Genomic DNA, 12,614 nt, shown 5'->3' with positions numbered 1-12,614 from the left:
AGAGAAAACAGGTTAATGCAGAAATTAAACTTCCTTGAGGAATGGAAAGAATTGCAGAGTAACATTTATTGAATGATAAGCTGTGGTGGTGATATGAAAAGTATGCAATATAATGGGAAATAATCTTTTCCTGTCATTATTGAAGGACACACATAAATTGGTTTTTCTGTTGGGAAACCCCCGGTCCAGAAAAACTTATTACTTTTAATAATATGAGGTGAAGAGAAAATTCTTGAGGAGATGAACTTATTAAACAAAATAATGAAATGCTGTGAAACAGCAGGGAAAAGGTAGCTAGACGTTATATAGCTCTTGAATTAAATATCCATTTTTGCGTTTTATGGCAGTTAGATGTGCTCTTTGGAAGGCTGTTAAGCTGAGGAGGGTATATGCTAGCTTTTGTCAGCTTTTCGAAAAATAATACATATTTTTTGAAACATGAAGTTAACAGAAAAATGCGTATGAGGTGTTTTTTAAAATGAGTTTGCATTTTTCTTTTCATTTCAAGTTTCTTGTTTAGTTGCAAATTATCTCAAAAGGAATTTTTTTTACATCATTGGAAAAAACGGTAATTTTTTTTTTTAAATGAGACTTTCCCTTCCTCAGAAGACATCCTGTAAAACCAATCTTGTGATTTCTGCCAAATAGAAACCCTGAAAAAGATCTTTAATCCTTTGCTAACTGGATGTGATGACTTTATATGTGGCTGTAGCTTCTGTTTATTTTGGAATCGGAGACCTTTTTGAGAATGTACTGGGTTTGAGAAGCAATTAACTCCTTCCAGAATTTTCTCCTTCAGAACAACTTCATATCTTGCCTGGCTGGTGTTGCTCACTGGTTGATTGTCAACGAATGAACCAGGAGATGCCAGTTCGATTCCCAGTCAAGGCACATGCCCGGGTTGTGGGCTCAATCCCCAGTGTGGGGTGTGCAGGAGGCAGCTAATCAATGACTATCTCTCATCATTGATGTTTCTCTTTTTCTTCTCCCTTCCTCTCTGAAATCAATTAATATATCTATAATAATGAAAGCATAATATGCTAATTAGACCGGACGTCCTTCTGGATGACCTTCTGGATGAAGCTGGGACTGTGAGGGCCAAGCCCCTTGCACGAATTTTGTGCATTGAGCCTCTAGTATATATATAAAAGAATAACTTCATATCTTAAAAAGGTACAAAATAGGTTAAGTAACAACTGTGGCCTACATATGAAAGTTGACCCAACTTGAATAACACTTCTTGGTTGCCTTTCTGTAGTGATCCAAATTAAAAAATTTAAGTAAAGCTCTAAAAATGAGAGAACTCTATCTTTACCCCTCTTCCCCTTCCCCATTGAGTGAGTGGGCCCACCACTTACTAGACCAGCACTTCTTTTTCTCAGCCCAGTAACATCCAAGTAGATGTGAAGCCTTTTCCACTTGTAGAGGCCTGGGCACGCATCCCTGCAGTGCTGCATTGGGGGAGTCCTCAGACCTGTCCACATTCCATAAGCTCCACAGTTGGGATTAAAACTCTCCATTGGGAACCCAATCCTGTTTTAGTCTGAACAAACATTCATTGAGTCCTTAACTATGTACCATGTTAACCTATGTTATATGTTAGTTAGGGACACCAAAATGAGCAAGTCTCTTCCCAGGAGATCCCTTAGACAACAAGCAAAGAATTTCAATAGAAGTTTTAAATGCTCTATGTTCCAGACCAGAGTAGAGAGCCAGGGATGTTTTGCTGTCTTTCAGCACTTTCTTTTTGAATTGTGTTGACTCTTTCCTCAGCAAGTAAGCAAAGGTCATACCAGTTTCATTCAGATAGGGACAGGTACAAGGTAAACTGTATTCATTTTCATCACATTTGGTTTCACACAGGGAGGTGCTGTGTGTGTGTCTTGCAAATCAGGTGCATCCTTTCAGGTTGTTGACAGGTTGCCTGGGCTGTAAAGTTTCTACATCATTGATTTAAGGGGAGTTTTAAAATGGGATCAGCCGCCTTCCCGACCGTGATTAGTGCCACTCCTGAGAAGCAGAGGTTTAATATTTCATAACTGATTTCATTGCAGATTCATGTTTTCCATGTTCTCTGCCTCATAAAAGGCGCAAACTTATGCTAGAACCTGTCTTGAGAAGCACTGCCCAACAGACTTGCTGACACAACTGAATCCTGTAGGAAAATCTATATGCAGCACTGCCTAATTGATAGAAGTGCTCCTGTGATTAACATGTATGCTAATATCAGCTAATAGATTTTTTTTTTTTGCCTCTTCTCAATAAATAACCCATCCCACTTGCCTGCCCCATTCTCCCAACTCCCCTCACTCTTACATAGTTGCTTGTGTTCCAGAGCAATAGGCAGATGTAGTTAGAATCTCTGCACAGCTGCTGCTTAGCTGTGCGACGCGTGTGATTGAGGCAGGGAAACCAGCTGGGAGACCTTTACTGATATTCCTTGTGAGAAGTGATGAGGGTCAAAAATGAAAGCAGCGAAAGTGAGAGTAGATAGGAAAGTGTGCACAGGGCCATATACAAGTGAAGAGGGTAGGACTGGGGGGCCTTGACTGTTGATCGATTGGGTGTGGTAAGGTGAGGAAAACGGTGGAGTCCTGGTGAACTATGAGGTTCCTAGCTTGGGTTCATTTCTTATGGCTTCCCTTCTCCAGCATTCTGTTAGCTGTCACCGCTGCTGGTGTGCCTAGGAAACGCACAGCTCCAAGTAGTCAAGTGCATGAGAGTTAGGACTCGGGCCAGGGGGTGTTTTCTTGATTGCTCCCGTCTAGTTCTTGAGACAGGTGAATCCAGATAAGCAGGTTTTACTGTGTGTAGAGCACATCTGTCCTTTTCCAATGGGCTCAGGGACATCATTTGTAAACATCAGTTATTGGCTAAATGGTGCTGTTTTATGGGCACCTTCAAAGACTACTGAAGTGCGAAGAGCCCCTACACTGCCTTTTTCTGCTGTGCTTCTTGAACGAGTCCGGCTGCTTTATGTAACTGTCTACTTACAACTTAGGGGGAACGTCCCTGCCGTTTACGCTGATTCAAACAACTGTCAGTGCTCCTTGCTGATTGCTGCCAGAGTGGTTCGTGTGGGCCCTCTGGTTTGCTGTTGTTTTAGATACACATGCGAGTTTTGCACCTCGAGATGAAGGGCTGAAAGGTGTCTCTCCAGGCTTACTGGTAGAAATGTAGAATGAGTGGGCTTTTGTGAGATGTTTTCCTATTTATTGACACTTTTTTTGCTTACCCCAGGTTCACAGCTATCGTCTAGGACAGTGGTTCTCAACCTTCTGGCCCTTTAAATTCAGTTTCTCATGTTGTGACCCAACCATAAAATTATTTTCGTTGCTACTTCATAACTGTAATGTTGCTACTGGTATGAATCGTAATGTAAATATCTGATATGCAGGATGGTCTTAGGCGACCCCGGTGAAAGGGGTCTCGCAGGACCAAAGGGGTTGCGACCCACAGGTTGAGAACCGCTGGTCTAGGTGGTTGAGGTTTATGACTTTCCAATAAGTGCAATGCCAATGAGGGTTATTAACTCTCATTAGTGCCTCCTCAGAAGCACGTTCTTCTCATTAGTCTTGGAAAAGCCATTTTGTAGTGTGAATGGGCGTGAGTCAGTTATCTAAGCTCTTTTGCTGAAGATGGACTGAAATAGACTAAAAAAAAAGAGAGCGAGAGAATTGAGACCTGTATTAATGCAGTAGCATTTTTAAAAATAACCCAGTGACAATGAACCTTGTCTTTCCCACCTTCCCTTGTAGATAGGCTTTAAGCCGGCAGGAGGCATCCGCAGTGCCAAGGACTCCCTGGCCTGGCTCTCCCTCATAAAGGAGGAGCTGGGAGATGAGTGGCTGAAGCCAGAACTCTTTCGGATCGGTGCCAGCGCTCTGCTTTCCGACATTGAGAGGCAGGTGAGTAGTAGCCCATTGTTCTTGGAACAAACTGATAAGTGTTTTGGAGAGAGAAACGAAAAGTCGCCTATAGGGCTGTGAGAAGTAGAGGTGAAAACTCATTTGACTTGCCCGGCCGGCATAGCTCAGTGATTGAACATCAACCTGTGATCCAGGAGGCACGGTTCGATTCCTGGTGAGGGCACATGCCCAGGTTGCGGGCTCGATCCCCAGTGTGGGGCGTGCAGGAGGCAGCCGATCAATGATTCTCTCTCATCATTGATGTTTCTATCTCTCTCTCCCTCTCCTTTCCTCTCTGAAATCAATATAAATATATTTAAAAGCAAAACAAAACTCATCTGACGTATGTCATCATATCCAAACTTCTGCCTTCTTCCAAGCAAAACTGCCCCTGAAGTAGGTTGGATGGAGGTTTTGCTGAAGTGCAGAATAATGGGGCTTTATAATGAAGTGTTAATTAACATCATTAATTATTGTATAATAGTATGATTATTAATTAATGTGTAATAATATAATAATTATTAATTAAAAAACTGTTTCCCTCACAGATTTATCATCACGTGACTGGAAGATATGCAGCTTATCATGATCTTCCAATGTGTTAAACCCGAAGTGGATTCCAGAAAACATTTTTCACAACGTTTAAAAATTATTTCTCTACATGATTATGAAAATTACTTAATTAAAAAATGAGAGACTAGGTAACTGACTTTTTCCCCTTAAAATTTCCGTTGAATTTAATTCAAAGAATGAAAGAAAAATGCCAGCTAATCCACACATGAAACTCATTTCAGGCACATCTGAAATGCCCTTAATGACTAGATCTGCACTGTTAATTGTGTAAAGGTTTTCTCTTTAAAACTCTGAGTATCACGTTAATGACAGATTGACAACATTAAATTCTAAGGAAAAAATGTTGACGTGCCCAAGAAACGTGCAGAAGAAACTGGCCTGCTGCTTTCCTTCAGCGACCCAGGACTCACTGGCTCCGCACTAACTTCCTGCCATGAAAATCCATCTTTAATTTTTGCAACAGATATGCTCTTTTATTAATTGTTTTGTTAATGAAATGCCTGTCATTGCAATATGAAACTATGGATGTCATTGAATTTTTTAAATAAAAAAAAAATCCCTGTAGTTGTTTATTTCTTTAAAATTTTAAATTGTCACCATACATTGCAAACATGAATTCATGAAACATATAAAGAGGTTATCAATGACTTTCTGAATCCTGACTCTCTCTGGTAGAGTCCAGGGGTACTTACCTCAGGTGCAGCACTCCCAGCCCATTATTAATGAGTACAACTTACATCTATATTCTGAAACTTAAGATTTTCTAGTACAGTGAATAGGGGTAAAACAGCAGACACTAACATAACACTTAATAAGTGCTCAACTCTTTACATACACCAATTTACTTAATCCTTATTTAATCTCTATAACAGTGATGTAACTACATGAAGGTTTTAAATCCTTACAACAATGAATACTGATATTATCTTCCTTTTATTCAGATGCGGGACTGAGGCACAGAGATTTAAGTAACTTGCCAAAGGTCATGGAGCTCAAAAATTAGCAGTCAAGAATCAAGCCCAGGCAGACAGTCTGGCCCCCGAGCCTGTGCGGGCACTCCCGTGTGGAACTGTCCCTCAGCACACCCACACACACAAACAGCTCAGCAGTGTGGGATCATCATCTCTGTTTTACTCAGCTGGTTCCTTTGGCGGCTGAGGTCTCTCCCAACTTCACACCTCCACCTGTGTTGCTTGCTAGCACCTTTACCACATTATAAAACCTGTTTTTTCGTTTTTGTTTAATAGTTAAAATAATTTATTTTGATACAATTAATTGATATTAATTTTCAATCTAAAACTGCATCAGGAAACTGATTACATTTCCAAATCAACATTCACTTAGTTCATACTATGAATCAGGTACTCAGACACAGTATTTTTTTAAATTTCTTTATTGATTAAGGTATTACATATGTGTCCTTACCCCCCCATTGCCCCCCCACCCCCCACTCATGCCCTCACCCTCCTGTTGTCTGTGTCCATTGGTTAGGCTTATATGCATGCATACAAATCCTTTGGTTGGTCTCTCCCCCTTACCCCCACCCTCCCCTACCTTCCCTCTGAGGTTTGATGGTCTGATCAATGTTTCTCTGTCTCTGGATCTGTTTTTGTTCATCAGACACAGTATTGAGATGCTTCAGGGCATTTGCTCATTTAAAAAATATATATTTTTTTCTCATCACCATTTATCCCCTCTTGCCCCTATTTTTTTTTTTAAATGGTGATTTTTTTTTTTTAAACTAAGTCTCCTTTGCACTTTATTTTTTTTTTTAACATATTTTATTGATTTTTTACAGAGAGGAAGGGAGAGAGATAGAGAGTTAGAAACATCGATGAGAGAGAAACATCGATCAGCTGCCTCCTGCACACCTCCTACCGGGGATATGCCCGCAACCAAGGTACATGCCCTTGACCGGAATCAAACCTGGGACCTTTCAGTCCGCAGGCCGACGCTCTATCCACTGAGCCAAACCGGTTTCGGCTTAAATGGTGATTTTGATGGAGTCTGCTCCTTCCTGAATGAATCTCTAGCTACTCATGAACGAGAAACCCCAGACTGGGAGTCATTGCAGTTGTGACTCTCACCTACCGGGTCCTGGCCCAGCCCCTTCCTCTTTCTAGCTCTGTGACCTTGGCCCAGTAGATTCACGTTTCTGGACCTCCGTTCCTTTATCTGTGAAATAAAAGGACTGAGGCAGGTGATATCAAGGTGCTTTCAGCCCTAACATTACAATGCCCTAAGGATAAACCATAACAGATCCAAGAAGATGCTTTATGGCTATAAAGAGAAAAAGTTTATTGTAGCAATCTAAGTTAGAATTTGCCTCTCAGGAGTCAATTAGGCAAGTCCCTCAAAGCACCTCTCTAACTGTAAATGAAATGACGGAAATAAGTACAGAGAACTAATCCTGCTTTCCCCCAACACCTTAGCAGAAAGCTGGCTTTTGTCTTATGTCTTTGGACGTGGTCAGTGACTCTGAATGCCGCTTCCACCTTCATAACAGGCTGGCCCAGGTGTCCCCCAGCACAAAGGTCAGTCACCTTTGGAGAAGAAACTGCAGAAAATAATTACACTCTATCACCTTTGAAGCTATTTCAATTTCACAGGGCTTTCTGTTTTCCTCCCATTAAACCCAGCTGGTCACTTTAGTTGATCAAGTGAACAGGCATCATTATCTTCAATTCTAATTTATATGAGACATCCACAGAAATTGACCTCTGTGGACGATTATAGATTCACACAGGAAATTAAGACTGGTGAGTCCCTCAGACCTATTAGAGGCTGATGAGCATGGCCTGCTCTAAAGGTAAATAACCTTGTATTTTGGGGGACAATTTATTCCAAGGACTATTTGCCTCTTCGTCAGAAATGTCTGCCCCTTACCTGGCTCTTGAAGTCAAATATAACAGGGATGACTTTAATAGAAGCTCCCAGTCAGTGTTGATTGCTATGAAAACATAAGAGGAAGAGGTCATTTCTGAGGGGATTGTGATTTACTACAAGCAGATTTGTCTGCTTGAGAACACTGGGAGCCTATGCTTTATGCAACCAGAAAATGAGTTTTGCTGTGTTGTGTTTAAAGCTTCTAAGTTCATAAAAGCAACCTCCCCCAAAATTGTCACAATTGTTGAATAAAGCATATTAGGTTTTAAAGATAACGTAAAACAACCAATCATAAAGTTTAGGGGCTTAAAATGACTTTAGGGACTATCTAATTTTATTCTTTTTTTTTATGTGAGAATAGAAACTCAAAGTGGGTAGTCACTTATGCAAAGTCACAGAGAAAGTAGATCCACATCACGCCATGAAATATTCTACAGGTCGTAGCCAGGGCTTTGGAATTGACATTTTGTAATTGTTTATAAATCCTGCCATACCTAGTATTACGTTTGTCAACATGTGAACTTTAGACTTTTGAAGGACTCACTTTTGCCTCTAGGAGTCTTCTGAATGGTGTTTGGAGATGATCAGCCATCTAAATCTAGTCTGAGTGCTGGTGTGGTTAATTTCATTTCTTAGACTTTCAAAATTTTTGGTGACCTCAAGAACTGAATATTTTTTTTAAAAGGTCAATGTTGCTTTAAAAAAAACAAAACAGGGGGGCTTGTTTGGATTCTAGTTTGTCTAAAAATGGAGAGAAAATGATGTATACTTGCAAAACAATTTCATAATTATAATATTGTTGCCTCATTATGGATTATTTCAGCACTAATGGGAAATTTGGGCATATTAGTTTGTATGAAATACAGCATCTGAGGAGACCTATGCAAAGTGGGAACCATTTCAGATATCTTCCTGGAAGTGCATCCTCACAAGTACGTGATACAGTGTCTGTCCTGATGGAGCAGAGCAGCTTGCTGTCCTACATCTGTGTCTCAAGCCCAATCTAGAAAACCACGTGTTTCTTTGGAAAAATCAGCTTGCACTTCTAGTACATGGGGAGACCAATATTAATTTTTCTTCTGTCAACTTGATCATTTTTTTTTACACAACATAAATAGGGCCAGAGTGCAGAAATAGAAAGAAGAAAGAATTTGATTTGATTGTATTTTCTAAGGAAATGAAATGTTATGCCCATTTGGACGCTATGAAAAAGGTGTGAGGTGAAATCAATTCCTACAATTGTTTTCCTGATCATGTGCAAGAGTCTTGCCTCCCAAAGGAACATAGATATTTTATAACCACCACCAAATGATCCTTTCCAGAAATGACCACAGGTAACATCTGGCTGATATATAAAATAGGTAGTAAAAATAATCATTTTTAATTAACTAAAACCTGCTCAGGAGAGAGAGTCAGAGGAATAGCCATCTGGTCAATTCTTAGTTAATAGGACAAATGAGGATCGAATGTTTAATGCAATATATGTGAAATAGTTAGTGACCTTATGATGAACTAAAACTTTTTTTAGGAAGAACAGGGGTGAGGAGGAGGAATCAGAGTATCTAGAAAGAACAGACATAAAATTTGATTTTTTTATTTTTAGAAGTACATCTTATACTATAAAATGTAGGTAGAATAGAAGAAGCCTAGGTCTTTGTGGCATTATTTTCTCTGGTTCAGGGACAGGAAATGAGTTGTAATTCATTTGAACAGTGAAATGAGGTTATACTTTATTCTGGAGCTTGACGAGGATGATGAAGAGTTTTAAAAAGTCATTATAAACAAAGGTAAAAGGCTCTGGGAGAAGATTGAAGGGTACTTGTTGTCTAACGGTCCCAGGAAAGGGTACTTCTACATTAGATCTTAGCAGACAAGAGTCCTGTATTTCCTCTAGAGAAGAGGAAATGAGCTCATGCTACATGTGAAGTTAGGTTAGTTGAAGGGAAGATTCCTTTAATGCTCTGAAGTGTGTTACTAAAAAGGGACATTTGCTATTCCCTTCTCAGAAGTAAATTCTTTGATTGGAGTGGTTAGTTGTGCTGCCAAAGAAAGCAGTTCCCTACTTTCCCAAACTATTTTATATGAGAAATACTGGGAGAGTTTATAAAACACAGAATTCCAGCCCTACCCCCAGAGTTTCCAATTCAGTAAATTGGCTATGGGGCCCCAGAATTTGCATTTCCAAGCAGTTCCCAGGTGATGTTAATGCTATGACCCGGGAACCACACTTTGAGAACCACTCGACTGGAAAGCCAGTACTCAACACTTAGATTTCAAAGTAAATGCCTCTTTCCGTGATAAAACCCACCAGTGGCAGCACTTCTAAATCATGAAACTCCAGGATAGAGGTGTATATTTTGTTGCTTTTCATAGCCAAGAACAGGAGACAGAACAATGGAAATGACATTATCCCTTAATCCTTTCACAGTCGGCAGTGAACTTGATTACACTCTGGGCTTAAAAGCAAGCTGCGGAGCCTAGAATAAACATTTTAGATGAGGTTAGAATAATTATCCACAAAATCTTCCAAGGGATTGCAGCAAGCCGAGATAGATTCAGCTGTATGTGATTTTTTACCTATTGGAATGCCTTAACTTTTGGTGATTCCAGTATAATTGCACTTAAACCCAAGACCTATTTTAACAGAGCCCATTCTTTAATTTATATTTGAAATAGATAAAATATTCCAGGGAGGGAACTTTTCTTAGGTGCTTGGCTTCTTAATGTGAAGCTACTGTGTAAGGGGTAAGGAAAACATTAGGTCCTGTCCATTTTAACACAAAAGGATGTTTTACATTTGTTTTTATTATATTTTTATTTATTTCAGAGAGGAAGAGAGAGAGAGAGAGAGAGAGAGAGAGAGAGAGAGAGAGAGAGAGAGAATCAATGAGGAGAGAGAATCATTGACCAGGCACTGGGACCAAGCCCACAACCCAGGCATGTGCCCTGACTGGGAATTGAACCATGATCTCCTGGTTCATAGGACAATGCTCAACCACTGAGCCACGCTGGCTGGGCTTATTTACTTATTTATTTATTTTTATTTTAAGTATGTGTTCTGCCAGACACAGAGCAAGCATGGTTCTTAATTGCAATAACAGAACTCCCCTCTTCCTAGTTTAAGCAGAAAATAAATTTATTTTGAAAGCATATTGAGTATCTTCTAGAAGAGGAACGCCAGATTGTTGGGCACAGAGGCAGCCAGCTAGGAATAACACCCAAACCCTTTTTGGAACTGATCCAGTAAAGACCCAATGCTACCACCTCTGGGCACTTGATACCCCAATCTGTGCCTTTGCCACCCTTGAAAGCTGGAGCCCTCCTTGATCACAGTGTCCAAAGATGGGTTCCTCCACTGCTGCCCTGGGTAACACACTCCTGTGCGATTGTCTGCTTTGTTAGAGCCTCAGCCACATGCCTGTACTCTAACTGTGAAGGAGGCTGGAAAGTGCATTTGGCCTTGGGAGAAGTGGTGCTCAGTAATCATGATAGTTGTCAACCACAATATAGCAAGATGGTACTGGGGAGATGGCTCATACTGTTACCGGGAAATCCCGGGGTGGGCTCAGGGTTGGCAGGGTTGAATCATACAAGGTGTTTATTGAGAAGGCCAGCCAACTAAGAAGACAGGGTGCTTACAAGCATTCAAATCCTGTCTTATAGCAGGGTGCAGGGGACAGGATTATAAAGGGGAAGGGCTAGGCTGAGGCTGGGAATGGAATGCAGCTATGTGCAGTCCTGGAGGTCCACAGAAGTCGGCTGTTATCTTTAATCCTCAGGTGAAGAAATGATGTTGATGAGATGATGTTTTGGCTCCTGGTGGGTTGGTCTGACTATGCCTATTGGTTCTGCTTGCTGGATTCACAGCTGAATCACTTCCTTAATCACTTTGCACAGGACTTGGAAAGGAAACTTAAGAAAAACTTAACCACCGATTCACATATAAGAAAGCTAACCCCCTATTCACATAAGTATATGTGTTCTAAGATTTAAAATAGTATGATTATTTTCAGATTAATTCAGGTGCTCTATCTATCAGATTATAAGTCCCGCTATCAATACTTGGTGGTCGGAAAGGATTCATTGCCTCTGGCTGTGTTTTCACTTCCGGTCAGACTCTGCAGTCACCCCTGGTCTCTTGAGAAGTCCCATGAAGTCCGTACCCTTACTCGCACCAGCAATATATGACAGTGCACCTTCCCTCATATACTTAAATATATCTCTAGACAGATATCTGTTGACTTTCTACCAAGAGTCATGATAGAATTAAGTTTTTTCCCCAACCCCCCACGTCCTCCCCCTCATCTTCCTCCCAAACTCAACTTATTCATGATGATGATATAATTTTTCATATCATAGTCTGTAGACTTTGAAATGTACTTATAGCTCTATTACATGACTTATCAGCTTCAATAATCTTTCTATCCTCTGCTCTACCAGATGAGAAAATCAGCATATTGATGTTACAACTCACCATCTGTCCTCTTCCCCTCCGAACTTTTGCTATATTATTTCTACATCATTAGAGTTTATAACGTGTAATTTTGTTCTGTGACCGCAATCTCCACCATCATTTTAGTTTTAGTCCTACAGTTTAATGAAGTCAACACGTAGGACAAGTATGTACGCTATTTATCTCTTTGCTTTTCAAAATGTGGCTTCAGGAAGGGCTTGGGGGATATTCCATGAGTTTTTGCAAGCACAAAAAATACTTTCATTACATTTTTTGACTATTTGGCTGGGTACAATTCTTGGATCACACACTTTATTTCTTGTTGCTCCAGTGTCTTCTAATGTTGACCATTGCTGTGGGAAGTAACATTCTGACTTAAACTTTTTGTCCCAATGCACAACAGGTGTTTTGGTTTTTTTTTTCCCTTTCAATTCCAGTAACTTTACTGAAACATGATATAGGGTTGAATGTTTTGTATCAGTTTTTCCTGGAATTCAGTGTGCCCTCTCAGTTTGTAGAGTTATGACTTATATTTCTGAAAAGTTACTTTGACGTGTATCTTTAACTTTTTTCCTATTTTGTTATTTTTTCCCTCTTCTTCAGGATACTGCAGGTTGTTCAGGTTATTGCATATGTTAAGGCCTTTTTTTTATCTGTCTGTCTAGCTATTATTTTTTTCCAATTCTTTTTTTTCCTACTTCATTGCATTGAACTCTTTTTCTATTTCTGACGTTCTTGTTTCTTTCCATGTTTTTAGCAGAACCTGGTTGCTGCCAGTGAAATGTATGTTTCCT

At 40.1% G+C, this 12,614-nt stretch overlaps 1 protein-coding gene across 2 annotated transcripts in view; it reads left to right on the top strand.

The window, feature by feature from the left end:
- DERA (deoxyribose-phosphate aldolase) overlaps positions 1-5,129 on the top strand; it is a 93,990-nt gene extending 88,861 nt beyond the window's left edge. The window contains exons 8-9 of one of the 2 annotated variants that reach the window (XR_013997294.1): positions 3,763-3,908; positions 4,457-5,043. Coding sequence is in view for 1 of the 2 variants with exons in the window: in XM_081114695.1 (XP_080970821.1) it covers positions 3,759-3,908; positions 4,457-4,513 (207 nt within the window). In the remaining variant the exon portion in view is untranslated. Of the gene's footprint in view, positions 1-3,758; positions 3,909-4,456 lie in introns of both variants that reach the window. The other variant, XM_081114695.1, reaches the window with a different exon arrangement.
- Positions 5,130-12,614: the final 7,485 nt, after the last annotated feature.

The sequence above is a fragment of the Myotis nattereri genome (genome assembly GCF_964212035.1).
Source record: "Myotis nattereri genome assembly, chromosome: 2".
In the NCBI taxonomy this organism is placed as follows: Eukaryota; Metazoa; Chordata; class Mammalia; order Chiroptera; family Vespertilionidae; genus Myotis; species Myotis nattereri.
This window is presented reverse-complemented; position numbering and strand designations above follow the sequence as displayed.